This window comes from Rattus norvegicus, chromosome 9 (assembly GCF_021556685.1).
Source record: "Rattus norvegicus strain SHRSP/BbbUtx chromosome 9, alternate assembly SHRSP_T2T, whole genome shotgun sequence".
Taxonomy (NCBI): Eukaryota; Metazoa; Chordata; class Mammalia; order Rodentia; family Muridae; genus Rattus; species Rattus norvegicus.
This window is the reverse complement of record NC_141542.1, coordinates 6170439-6182509: the sequence shown is the minus strand read 5'-3', so window position 1 is coordinate 6182509 and position 12071 is coordinate 6170439. Positions and strand designations below refer to the sequence as shown.

Here is a 12071-nt window from a genome sequence, read left to right as displayed (position 1 = left end):
GGAGAGGGCTCCCCTTCTCACCGATACCCAGGGCCAGGCCTGTCCCCAGGGCCCTGGGCTCATTAGGGCCTGTCAAGGGTAGGTGCAGGTCTACCTGCTGGCCACTGCGGGTGTCCTCAGACCCCACCGTCCCTCATTGCCCAGGGAGCTGCACAGTGGCTCTCCCGGCATGGGTCGCCAAGAGCTCATAGCCTTGTAGCCGGCGCCGTTCCCTCTCGTAAGAAAGTCTGTTAAGTTAGCGCTTGAAGGAGTGGAAGGTAGGTAAAGACTGGGCGTCTCTGTGAGGCGTCTGTCTGTCTGTCTGTCTTTCTTTTATGATTTATTTCCCATCATCGCCACTGTCACCCGTGCTTCTTGTTTTATTATTGTTTGGTTTGGTTTTACCTTTACCTCCCTCCTGTTTCACAGCAGAAGCTCCCTTCCAGCACATTCCCCGGTGGCTTATTTTGTTTCCATCACCCTTGCTTGACTTCCCCACCCCCACCCCTGGGCACTTTGGATTGGGGTGACTGGTCAAGAAATGGGCCCCAATCTATCCTGTGGCTACTGTCCAGTTTCCAGGAAGGAGAGCTGAGAGAGCTCCCCAGGGCCCACAGCAGCCACTGTCTTTGAATAGGAAGCCGAGGTTGGATTTTAGGTCCTAGGATGCAAAGTCAGGGAACGCACACAGTCAACATTGACTAGGTGCCAGACCCACAGGGGCATGGCAGGTTAGAGGACCAGGGTTGTAGTCCTGCCCAGCAAGCCACCGTAGGCTTCCTGCAGGAGATGGGTCCCTGAGTGGTGTGTCTGCCACCTCCACAGGCCTAGATCTGTGGTCCCTTGCTCAAGGCCAGACCATCCATAGCAGAGGGCTGAGCCTGAGTCTGAGCCCTGCTGTATACTCAGAGTGGGCACCTGCTATTTCTGAGACTCCAATTCACTGCCAGCAAAATGAGGTGTGCCCCTGGACTTCCTGGGTGATCCAGAGTACACAGGGTGGAGCCTGGCACCAAGCAGGTGTACAGTCAATCAACAGCCAGCTTTGGAGCTGGGTATCCTGTCTGTGGTTTAGGCAGGGCTCAGGGCCACAGAGAGCCAGTGTCAGAACCCATTGCAAGCCCGAAAAGGGAAGTGGGTGCTAGTGCACCCCTATATTGTCAGTAATTTCCATAGGCTATCCTCTAGTCCGTAGTAGGGCTATAAATATTTTGTAGGGCCCTTGATGTACACAGTAGGCATGCTGTTGTGAGCAGAGCCCTGCTGTTTAGCCTATCACCACATAGTCAGTGCTCCTTAAATATTGTTTGAAGTTTAAACACAGATCAGGACGTACAGCGTAAATGAAAGCCTTTCGTGACAAGCTACAAGATGCCAGTGCACAGTAGGTCCCTAGATCACATAAGGCTCTGACAGTTCTGCAAGCCTCTTCATATACAGTAAATACTTCATGCTACTTGCTCTAAGGAAGTTAGCTTGGTGTTTTGACAGCCAGCAGGTGCTCAGATCTGTACTGTTAGACTCCCGCAGCTCAGGGTTTGCTCAGCACACAGTTCCTGCCAAGTCCCTGGCACCATGTGCACACAGTATGGGCTCAGTTGTAAGTACTGTAACCACTCTAGTGTCAGGTCATGACACCCGACACATAGTAGGTGCTTCATATATGAAAGCTAGAATTGCGTCTGGTAAAGGTCCCATAGCCTGGTCTGGCGTACTATAGGTACATAGCTAAAGCTCCTAACAGCACCTGGCACCCAGTAGGTACCTAAGAGATGAGAATTCTTGTTTCACAGGGCATAGTTGCCCAGTATCTGACACAAGCAGGTATTTAATATAGGGAGACAATTACTCCAGTGTGTGGTATACTGTGGGCATTTAATATATGGAGGCTGTTAATCCAGGGTCTACCTAACACCAGTAGGTATTTAATGTGTGGAGATCATTTTTTAGTCAGTAAATCTTCTGATGTAGTACCTGACACACAATAGGTAGGCACTTAACGTGAGGTCAGTATTAGCCCAGTCAGTGCCTGGCATTCGTGCAGTATGTGTTTAACATTCAAAGATTTTTGGTCCAGTGCCTGGTATACAGTGTTTGATGTATGGGTGCTTCTAGCCCAGTACCTGGCACACAATAGGTATTTAATATATGCAGCCCATCAGCTCAATACCCTGCACACAGTATTGCTTAATATGCAGGAACTTTTAGCCTAGTGTCTGAAACATAGGTCTAGCTCACAGGAGGTACTTAATATGTGTGTTCTTTATACTCTATAGAGTCCATAGTCCATGCCTACCACACAGTAGGTATTTAAAATGTGGAAGCCTTGGTTTTTCAGTAGAACCCCTAGCATAGTTCTGGTACACAGTAGGTGATTTAGTTTTTGTAATCTGACTTTCTTATATAGCCAGTAGCATAATACCTAGCACATAGTAAATGCTTACTATGTAAGAGCTTTTAGCTTAGCGCCCTGGCACACAATAGGTGTTCAGTATGTGGGGACTTTGTCCAGCACACAGTAGGTGTCTTATAGGATGTGTCCAGTGCTAGTATGGTTTTGCTACAATAGGTGTCTGATGAACTAGCATCTCAATTTTTATTTTTAAAACACCTGGCATGCTCACAGCACACAATAAGGCCAGGAGCACAGTGGTGTCTGGAGCTTGTTGTTGGCACAGCCTCGGGGCCTCTGTGGCTCGACTATTCAGTAAATAGATGAACCCTAAGCTAGTTTAATCTTCAGCACTATGCAAGGGCTCATATTAGTTAGATGTTTAGTGAATAATATGCTGTTGGCTGAGACACCTTGTACATAGTAGGATTCTGTTTCTTGACTGCTAACCCTCTTTGCAAATACCCAGCACATAGTAGACCTTCAACAGCACATCTCTAGTTTATTCTATGTGAAGCCTTTGTCAAGGCTTCACATAGTATGTACCTATATGTAGGGCTTCTCTTACTCTCCCCTCTTGGCATGGTACCCAGAACATAGTAGGTGTGGAGGTGGTAGGTGATTTTGCTCCCATTCTTTGGAGCCCTTGGTGGGTGCTTGACACATAGTAGGCACTCAGTTTCTGGAGCTTCAGTTGCAGTCCTAGTCATGGTGCCTGGCACATAGCACATGCCCTTTATATATCAGTGTATGCCGTTCCTGGCATGTGCCTGGCCTGTAGTAGGTATGCAAGAAACAGGTTTCTCTAATGCTATTTTCTGAAGGTCATGACAACACATGTCCTAGCAGTGAGCAGGTGCTTAGCATAATTCCCTTGTGGTGCCTGGAACATAGTAGGAGTGTGGATCCTTAGTATGTGGGGCTTCTATTGCAGTTTTGTTTGACAGGACGCCAGACACAAAGTAGACGCTTAATAATTGCTTTCTGTATTCCATGAAGTCTGTATCACATTTTTGACACACAGTAGGTATCTGATGACATACTCAGGAACATAGCAGAGCCCAGTGGCCAGAGTGCCTGGGTCATAGTACTGGAGACATACTGTGCACATGGCAGTCAGTCACTGTCCCACAGCAAGCTCAGCAGTTCTTGGCCAGCCCTCCCGGACCCGCCCCCCTGCCCATCTCACCTTTGATTGACACTCGCTTCTTTTGGGTTCGACTTCTCTTTGGTTCGTTCTGTTTTGTTATCATCTTTTTATTTTCTCTTTCCCATCTTCTGTCCCTGCCTTCCCCGCCCATCCCACCTCCCCGCCCCCATGCTCTCCCCAATAGAACCGTCAGCCCCCCCTCAAGACGTTAAGTGCACCAGCTTGCGCTCCACGGCCATATTGGTAAGTTGGCGCCCGCCACCGCCAGAAACTCACAACGGGGCCCTGGTGGGCTACAGCGTCCGCTACCGACCGCTGGGCTCAGAGGACCCGGACCCCAAGGAGGTGAACAACATACCCCCGACCACCACTCAGATCCTTCTGGAAGCTTTGGAGAAATGGACGGAGTACCGTGTCACCGCCGTGGCTTACACAGAGGTGGGACCAGGGCCCGAGAGCTCGCCCGTGGTCGTCCGCACCGATGAGGACGGTAAGTACCAACCCAGACCACACCCGGGCTGTGCCCACCCCTGGCAGCTCCAGCTCTGGGACGGGACTGGGATCAGCAGGAGCCAGGAAGCCAGTGAGAGCTGGCTTCAAGTTTGGGTGCCCTCTTCCCAGGGCGCGCCTGTAGGTGGCCTCTGGGGCCCTGCAGCATCCTGCCTGGAGGCAGGCGGCCACCTTCACCAACATATACCCACAGTGGCCTGATAGCTTCAAGTGAAGGGCTAGTGTGAGCCACAGGCTGGGGCTGGGGCTGGAAACCAAGCACCATGGGAAGAGTAAAGTGCTGTCAGTGCCAGTGCAGGTAGAGGTGGGGTTTGGACTTGACAAAATCGGAGACATTGATCTATCTGCTAGCCTAGTAGACCAGGAGATGATAGCGTTTGGTGAGCTCCTCCTACCTGACTGCTTAGCGTGTTCCAGCTTCCGGATCGCAGATTCCATTTTCCAAGCCTTAGTTTCCCCATCGGTAGACCTCAGGGATGTGCATCAGTTCAGAGGGGGGAAAGTGGTAGGGATGGGGCCTTGGAGAGAGACCCTGGGCTCTGGGAACCGCAGTGGTTGTTGTGTGGTGCTGCAGCAGATCCTGGGAACATAGGGTGTAGCAGAGAGCCATGCCTTCCCAGTCCAGCAGCTGCCCAACACCCTGGCCCGGAGCAGGGCCTGACGCCCTGGTAACAGCCCCGCTGCCCCCTCCTGCCCGCCAGTGCCCAGCGCGCCCCCGCGGAAGGTGGAGGCGGAGGCGCTCAACGCCACGGCTATCCGAGTGCTGTGGCGCTCGCCCACGCCCGGCAGGCAGCACGGGCAGATCCGCGGCTACCAGGTCCACTATGTGCGCATGGAGGGCGCCGAGGCCCGCGGGCCACCGCGCATCAAGGACATCATGCTGGCGGATGCCCAGGTGGGCGGGTGCGGCTGGGGTGGCAGGGGCGCCTGGGCACTGTCTCCTCTCTCTGTCCCCACTCTGCTGCTGGCTCCCCTCTCATGTCCCTCCTCTCTCTCCCCCCACCGCCTCCCGCTCAGTGGGAGATGGACGACACTGCCGAATATGTAAGTAGTCTCCAAGGCTATTCTGCTGCTGTCCTCACTGTGCAGTCTGCATGCCTGTAGTCCCCTGGTCTCCTCCCCTGTGACCCTGTGTGCCCTCCATAGCTTCTGATGGACCCTGGGTCAGGAAGGACAGTGGTCGGCTTACACGAGGTGCTCTAGAGGAGAATGGATTTGCTCTGTGGCCTCGGAAAAGTCAATGCCTATGTGCTGCTCTGGGTCTGTCTGACAGAAAACATGGACTCTGTACAAGGTCCAGAGTTGCCACTAACCTGTCTCAGACCCTATAGGGGTCTCTCTCATGCCCCAATGGGAGGCCCTCTTTCTTTCTGCCTGAGTTTTTGTCCCCTCCCCCACTCCTGTGCTCCTGAGGATTTGAGGATTTCTGTACTGCCAGGCATGCACTCTGTGTGTGGTGTGTGTGTGTGTGTGTGAGAGAGAGTGTCTGTGTGTGAGAGTGTGTCTGTGTGTCTGTGTCTCTGTGTGAGAGAGAGAATGTGTGTGTGTGTGTGTGTGTGTGTGTGTGTGAGAGAGAGAGAGAGAGAGAGAGAGAGAGAGAGAGAGAGAGAGAGAGAGAGACCGGAACACCCAGGAGGGCACCAGGACCTAGTGTGCTCCAACACCTGCTGTTTGGGGTACAGTATGAACAACAAACTATACCCCAACATGGAGTCACACTGTTACCTATATGGGGCAGTGAGCACAGTGGGAAGGATTTGGCCTGAGACAGGGTTAGCTAACACCCCAATCTTTATTGTAGACCAGGGTTGGTTCCTGCCTCTCTTACTTCTCAGAGTTGTTCCAATTTAAGTTTTCGGTTTGCATCTTTAGATGACTGTTTCATAACTGGCTTTCGAATTCCAAGTAGGGTTAACTGTTGTATTTCTCTCTTTTTTTTTTCTTTTTTCTTTTTTCTTTTCTTTTCTTTTTTTTTTTTTTTTCGGAGCTGGGGACTGAACCCAGGGCCTTGTGCTTGCTAGGCAAGCGCTCTACCACTGAGCTAAATCCCCAACCTCAACTGTTGGATTTCTCAAGTTGATTGTGGGCAGCTCTGATAATCCAGTGGGGTCAGAGGGAAGCCAAGGCGAGTGTGTGAAGGCCCTTAGAGAAGAACCCAGGACCCCCTGTAGCTGGGGCACAGTGCCTGTGGGAGGCAGAGAGAGAGGAAGGAGGCGGGCAGCAGATGAGCAGGGCCTGGTGGGCTATACCTGACTTCATAGAAGGTGGGCACCTTGAGTAGAGGGATGATTCTGATCAGGATGCTCCCTGATGACTGTTGCCCTGAGTCTAGGAAGGAGCTGGGGACCCGGTGGTGAGTGTGTGCCCAACTTGTGTTTCTGACAGGAGTGTGGACACTGCATGCTTCAGCTTGTGCATGAGCTCACTAGCATGTTGCCTGTGGACTGGAGGCATCATCTCTTGTGTCCGTCTTAGGGAAGAAGGTGGACAGGGCTGGCATCATTGCTGACTATGCTCACTCGTCCCACCCACAGGAAATGGTGATCACAAACCTCCAGCCTGAGACTGCTTACTCTATCACAGTAGCCGCGTATACCATGAAAGGCGATGGCGCTCGCAGCAAACCGAAGGTGGTGGTGACCAAGGGAGCAGGTAGAATACTCACTGCGCAGCCTCTGACTCCACAAGGCCCAGAGCAGTTCCCGTGATTCTCAAACCATGGTGGTTTTAAGATGCATCAGGCAGGTGGACCCAAAATAGGAAAGGAATGGGCCCTTCTCAGAGGTATCAGGGGCCAGGCATCTGCCCCTGGTGTCCATCTCTGCTCAGGTCACTCCCTCTTCCAGACACTACTCATTTGGTTGCCTCCTCTCAGCTGCAAAGTGGGAGTCAGGCTTTCAGTGCTTAAAGGAAGTCCATGTGCCTCAAATGGAATCCAAGCCATTGCTTAAAGGAAGTTCTCCTTAAAATGTACCTTTAAAAACTAGACCTTAAGGACTCGGAGTGTGGTCAGAAATCCCTCAGTGAGGGGCTGCGGTTGGGGTGTGGAGAAACAGGCTGGCCCTGGCGGCGGGGCCGCTGACTGTCTCTTCCTCCATAGTGCTGGGCCGCCCCACCCTGTCGGTGCAGCAGACCCCCGAGGGCAGCCTGCTGGCGCGCTGGGAGCCCCCCGCGGACGCGGCTGAGGACCCAGTGCTTGGCTACCGCCTGCAGTTTGGGCGCGAAGACGCGGCCCCGGCCACGTTGGAACTGGCGGCGTGGGAGCGGCGGTTCGCGGCGCCTGCACACAAGGGCGCCACCTATGTGTTTCGGCTGGCGGCGCGGGGCCGCGCGGGGCTGGGCGAGGAGGCCTCGGCGGCGCTGAGCATCCCTGAGGACGCTCCGCGTGGCTTCCCGCAGATCCTGGGCGCCGCGGGCAACGTGTCCGCGGGCTCCGTAATACTGCGCTGGCTGCCACCCGTGCCCGCCGAGCGCAACGGCGCCATCATCAAGTACACGGTGTCCGTGCGGGAGGCCGGCGCCCCAGGGCCCGCGACAGAGACCGAACTGGCGGCGGCGGCCCAGCCGGGGGCCGAGACAGCGCTCACACTACAGGGGCTGCGGCCGGAGACGGCCTACGAGCTGCGCGTGCGCGCGCACACGCGTCGGGGCCCCGGCCCCTTCTCACCCCCGCTGCGATACAGGCTTGCGCGGGACCCAGGTAGGCGCCGCCCCGGGCCCCGGGCCCCGGCCTGCCCCTCCCCGCAGGTAAGCCTTCACAGACTCAGCCCAGGCGCCCGAGGCTCCAGTCAGTCGGTCGGTCGGCAGGCACAGGTGGGATGCGGCTCAACGGCCGCGCCTGGAGGCCATGCCCATGGCTACGCCCCTCCCGCTTTTCTCCGCAGCCGCGCCGTCTCTGCAGCAGCAGGCACTGGGGACAGGGCAGGCAGGGCCGGGCCAGGCAGGAAGGCCGAGGGCACAGCGGACTGCAGGGACATCAGGGGCCGTCCCATTCGCCCCTTAGCCGGAGCCCGGTGCTTACTAGGCTGTCTCTTCTCTCTCTCCCTGCCTGCTGCTGCCCTCAGTCTCCCCCAAGAACTTCAAGGTGAAGATGATCATGAAAACTTCAGTGCTGCTAAGCTGGGAGTTCCCTGACAACTATAACTCACCCACGCCCTACAAGGTACAGCCGGGAGTGGGGGGTGGAGGGTGAGGGGGAAGATCTGGGAGCAGGCCCCTAGGTACCCCTGCTAGGAGTATGGGAACCTGAGGGAAATTGGGGTTTCCGTTGGCCTCAGAGCATAGTCAAGGCCACCTGAGGTCAGGATTTGATGACATTTAGGATTCACGGTTTAGTCTGAGATTGCGTCTGCAGCCCAGGCTGTGGGTTTCAGTGTCAGGTAGGTTTGAGACTGAAGAGGATCCACCACAGCCTGGGATCAGGATCTGTCAGGGTTGCTGCACAGCCTGGGTGGGGGACAAGGAACAGTCAGGGGTGGGACTCAGTCAGGTTACAGCCTAGTCAAGACTAGGAGCTGGGGTTCCACCTGAAGCCGGGATTTAGTATATTGCTCAGCCTTAGTCAGTTTGGGGACTTAGAGTTAAGGACCACTTGGCTGGTCCTGAACCTGGGTCAACCAGGGATCAAGGCCTAGTTGGACCTGAAGTTTATATTAGGACTGGGGCTCAGTCAACTCTGTACTGAATTAGAACTCAGGAGCTAAGCCTCAGATTCGATTCCTTCAGAGGGGTTCACCTGGGAGTAAGGTTCAGTCAAGATTGGTCCAGGACAGGCAGCCTGAGCAGCTCATTCCGAGGCTGCAGTTCCACTGAGGTCGCTAGGCCCCAGTCCATTACTTGCTGAGCCCAGCTCTGTCCACAGATCCAGTACAATGGACTCACACTGGACGTGGATGGCCGCACTACCAAGAAGCTGATCACGCACCTCAAGCCACACACCTTCTATAACTTCGTGCTCACCAACCGTGGCAGCAGCCTGGGAGGCCTGCAGCAGACGGTCACCGCCAGGACCGCCTTCAACATGCTCAGTGGCAAGCCTAGTGTCGCCCCAAAGCCTGACAACGATGGTTCCATTGTGGTCTACCTGCCTGATGGCCAGAGTCCCGTGACAGTGCAGTATGCTGACCCTTCCTTTATGTCTGTCCCTATAGCTGTCAACCCAGTGTGTGTGTGTGTGTGCCCGCGCACTCGAGCGTACATGCACACGTGCGAGTGATTGCATCAAGCTGTGCACCCTCTCTGTGCCTCTATTTCCTCACTTATCGAGATAAGAGTCACGTGAACCTACGTCATGTGACTGTCCCACAAAGTCTGACCCTTCACTGGGCAACCTTAGGCCCCTGAAAGGATTCAGTTCTGTGCTTCAGGTTAGTAGGGAGGCCTAACTAGGAGTCCGCAGTGAGGAACTCAAGAGGCTGCCTGGAAGACAGGGGAAAGTGTGTAAGATCATGTGGGCTTTGAGGGACACACAGGACACTGGGGTCTGGCACACCATGACATAGGCAGAAGGCAGATAGCTAAGAACTGGAACATGGAGGTGTGGTGTGGTACTGTGTGCAGTTGGGGCATGGTGTCACTGAAGCTCTTCCCACAGGAACTACTTCATTGTGATGGTCCCACTTCGGAAGTCTCGTGGTGGCCAGTTCCCTATCCTACTAGGTAGTCCAGAGGACATGGATCTGGAGGAGGTGAGGCCACGCCCATCCCACAGGTGCTGCACACAGCTGGGCTGTGATGCCCATCTCCCCAGGAGCTCTGAGATCTCCCTGGGAGCTCTGAGCCCTCATGGCGCTCGCTCGCTCGCTTTCCCTGCAGCTCATCCAGGACCTCTCCCGGCTGCAGAGGCGCAGCCTGCGCCACTCAAGACAGCTGGAGGTGCCTCGGCCTTACATCGCCGCTCGGTTCTCCATCCTGCCAGCTGTCTTCCATCCTGGGAACCAGAAGCAATATGGTGGCTTTGACAACAGGGGCTTGGAGCCAGGCCACCGTTATGTCCTCTTTGTACTTGCTGTGCTGCAGAAGAATGAGCCTGTAAGTCCTTGGCAGTGTCTGCCCACACACCAGCTAGGCTTCTCCACCAACCTGGAAATAATTAAAGAAATGGAGGCACAGAGGTCACCTGGGGGCTGATGTATGTGTGGGCCTCTCGGTGAGGTTGACCCAAATTGATCCCCAAAGCCAAGCATAGACTAAGAACCCCCAGGCAGCCAGGTCTGGACAGAGAAAGCCACTGGACATAGGGTGCAGGTGGGATCTCAAGGGTTCATCCTTTAGAGGAAAGGACTTTAGCTTGGGCTTTGAAGGATCAGCAGGAGCTCAACAGGAAAAGTGCCGGTCATTTCTGTGCTGCAGAGGAGATGGAGAAGCCTAGTGGGCGGCAGCAGCAGAGGGCAGGACGGGTGCAGGTGTCTGGGTGTGGCCAGCATTAATGACGGCCCCTCTCTTGCCACTCTCCTGCAGACATTTGCAGCCAGTCCCTTCTCAGACCCCTTCCAACTGGACAACCCAGACCCGCAGCCCATTGTGGATGGCGAGGAGGGCCTCATCTGGGTGATCGGGCCCGTGCTGGCCGTGGTCTTCATCATCTGCATCGTAATTGCCATCCTGCTGTACAAGAAGTGAGTGCCCAGGGACCCTCCTCTGAGCAGGCTCCAGATGACAAAAACTGGGGGTCAGCAAGGCTGCGAAGCCACTGTAGTCACAGAAGAAGGGGTTCTGTCTGACCTGCATGAGTCTTACTTGACATTGTCTTTTCTCCTCTCACCTACATCCGGTCTGGGGACAGCAAGCCTGACAGGTGAGGACTGGCCTGAGGCAGGAGGATGACGGGTGGTTGGAGCTGGGCTCATGGGACGTGGCTGCTTCAGTTCTCCAGGTGGCACACGTGTCTATACAAGGGCCTGGGATCAAGACTCAGTATGGGATTGGAATTTCGGTGAGATTGAGGCTTAGTCGGCTTGGAGCTTAATCTGGGATACAGGCTTGTCTTGAATTGTGGCCCAGTCTGGGATTGAAGCTTAGTCTATGATGAAGGATCCATCTGGATTTGGGGCTCAGCTAAGGCAGAGGACCCAGTCTGAGGTTTATGCTAGTCTCTGATCCAAGGGTCTTTGTAGGACTGAGGTTCCATAAAATTAGGGCTCAGTGTGTAAATGGCCCATTCCCTACCACATGTTTGTAGGCCCTGGGTCATGTGTCCCTGAGTGTGCACACACACACTTTGGGGCATGTGCTAACATTGGCTGTCCCCTCCCTCTCTGTCCTTGAAGCAAACGCAAGGACTCAGAGCCCCGCACCAAATGCTTATTGAACAATGCAGACCTCGCCCCCCATCACCCCAAGGACCCTGTGGAAATGCGACGTATCAACTTCCAGACGCCAGGTACGCACTGACTGGGGCCAGAAGCAGCTGGCAGGGCCTGAGGCTCAGGTTCAGGTCTGATGTATCAACATCAGGGTGAGAGACCCCAGCTACTTCAGCTGTAAGAGTCAAGACGCAGAAACTGGGAAGGGTCGGGGAGAGGCCATCACACACACACACACACACACACACACACACAACACAGCATATATGTCACGTACCACACCCACTTGGAGAACCACCCCCCCAACCCCGGCTTGGGAAGGGCAGGGATCCATGCACCATGTTTCTGAGGTGCACTGGCTGCCTCTGCTTCTCCGTCTTTGCCACAAGACACTGGGCACTATAGGGACCAGGGCTCCACAGGCCTCACTTGCTCCCATCCTCTGGCTGTACAGCAGGTGGCACTACTCCAGTCTTGCTCACCTGTTCATGTCCTTTAGCTACAGTGCCTCCATAGCCACAGCAGCTGAGCCTGCTGTCCCCATGCTCCTCTCTTCACAGGTATGCTCAGCCACCCGCCCATTCCCATCACAGACATGGCTGAACACATGGAGAGACTCAAAGCCAACGACAGCCTCAAGCTCTCCCAGGAGTATGAGGTGAGCTGAGTCTACTGTAGGACTTGCTTGATGCCCCAGCCCTGGTGACCCAGCACTACACCTCTTCCCATCATGCCT

General features: G+C 54.9%; 1 protein-coding gene across 25 annotated transcripts in view; it reads left to right on the top strand.

The window, feature by feature from the left end:
- The window catches only part of Ptprs (protein tyrosine phosphatase, receptor type, S), a 61571-nt gene that overhangs the window by 42242 nt on the left and 7258 nt on the right, over nucleotides 1-12071 (top strand). For 3 of the 25 annotated variants that reach the window (XM_087564789.1, XM_087564790.1, XM_087564795.1), the window contains 13 exons: nucleotides 3706-4011; nucleotides 4733-4926; nucleotides 5049-5075; nucleotides 6566-6683; nucleotides 7132-7731; nucleotides 8096-8193; nucleotides 8893-9146; nucleotides 9625-9718; nucleotides 9846-10061; nucleotides 10491-10648; nucleotides 10816-10827; nucleotides 11300-11412; nucleotides 11896-11993. In XM_087564789.1, the coding sequence (XP_087420915.1) occupies nucleotides 3706-4011; nucleotides 4733-4926; nucleotides 5049-5075; nucleotides 6566-6683; nucleotides 7132-7731; nucleotides 8096-8193; nucleotides 8893-9146; nucleotides 9625-9718; nucleotides 9846-10061; nucleotides 10491-10648; nucleotides 10816-10827; nucleotides 11300-11412; nucleotides 11896-11993 (2288 nt within the window). Of the gene's footprint in view, nucleotides 1-3705; nucleotides 4012-4732; nucleotides 4927-5048; nucleotides 5076-6565; nucleotides 6684-7131; nucleotides 7732-8095; nucleotides 8194-8892; nucleotides 9147-9624; nucleotides 9719-9845; nucleotides 10062-10490; nucleotides 10653-10815; nucleotides 10828-11299; nucleotides 11413-11895; nucleotides 11994-12071 lie in introns of all 25 variants that reach the window. The other 22 variants (XR_015628482.1, XR_015628483.1, XR_015628488.1 and 19 more) reach the window with 12 other exon arrangements.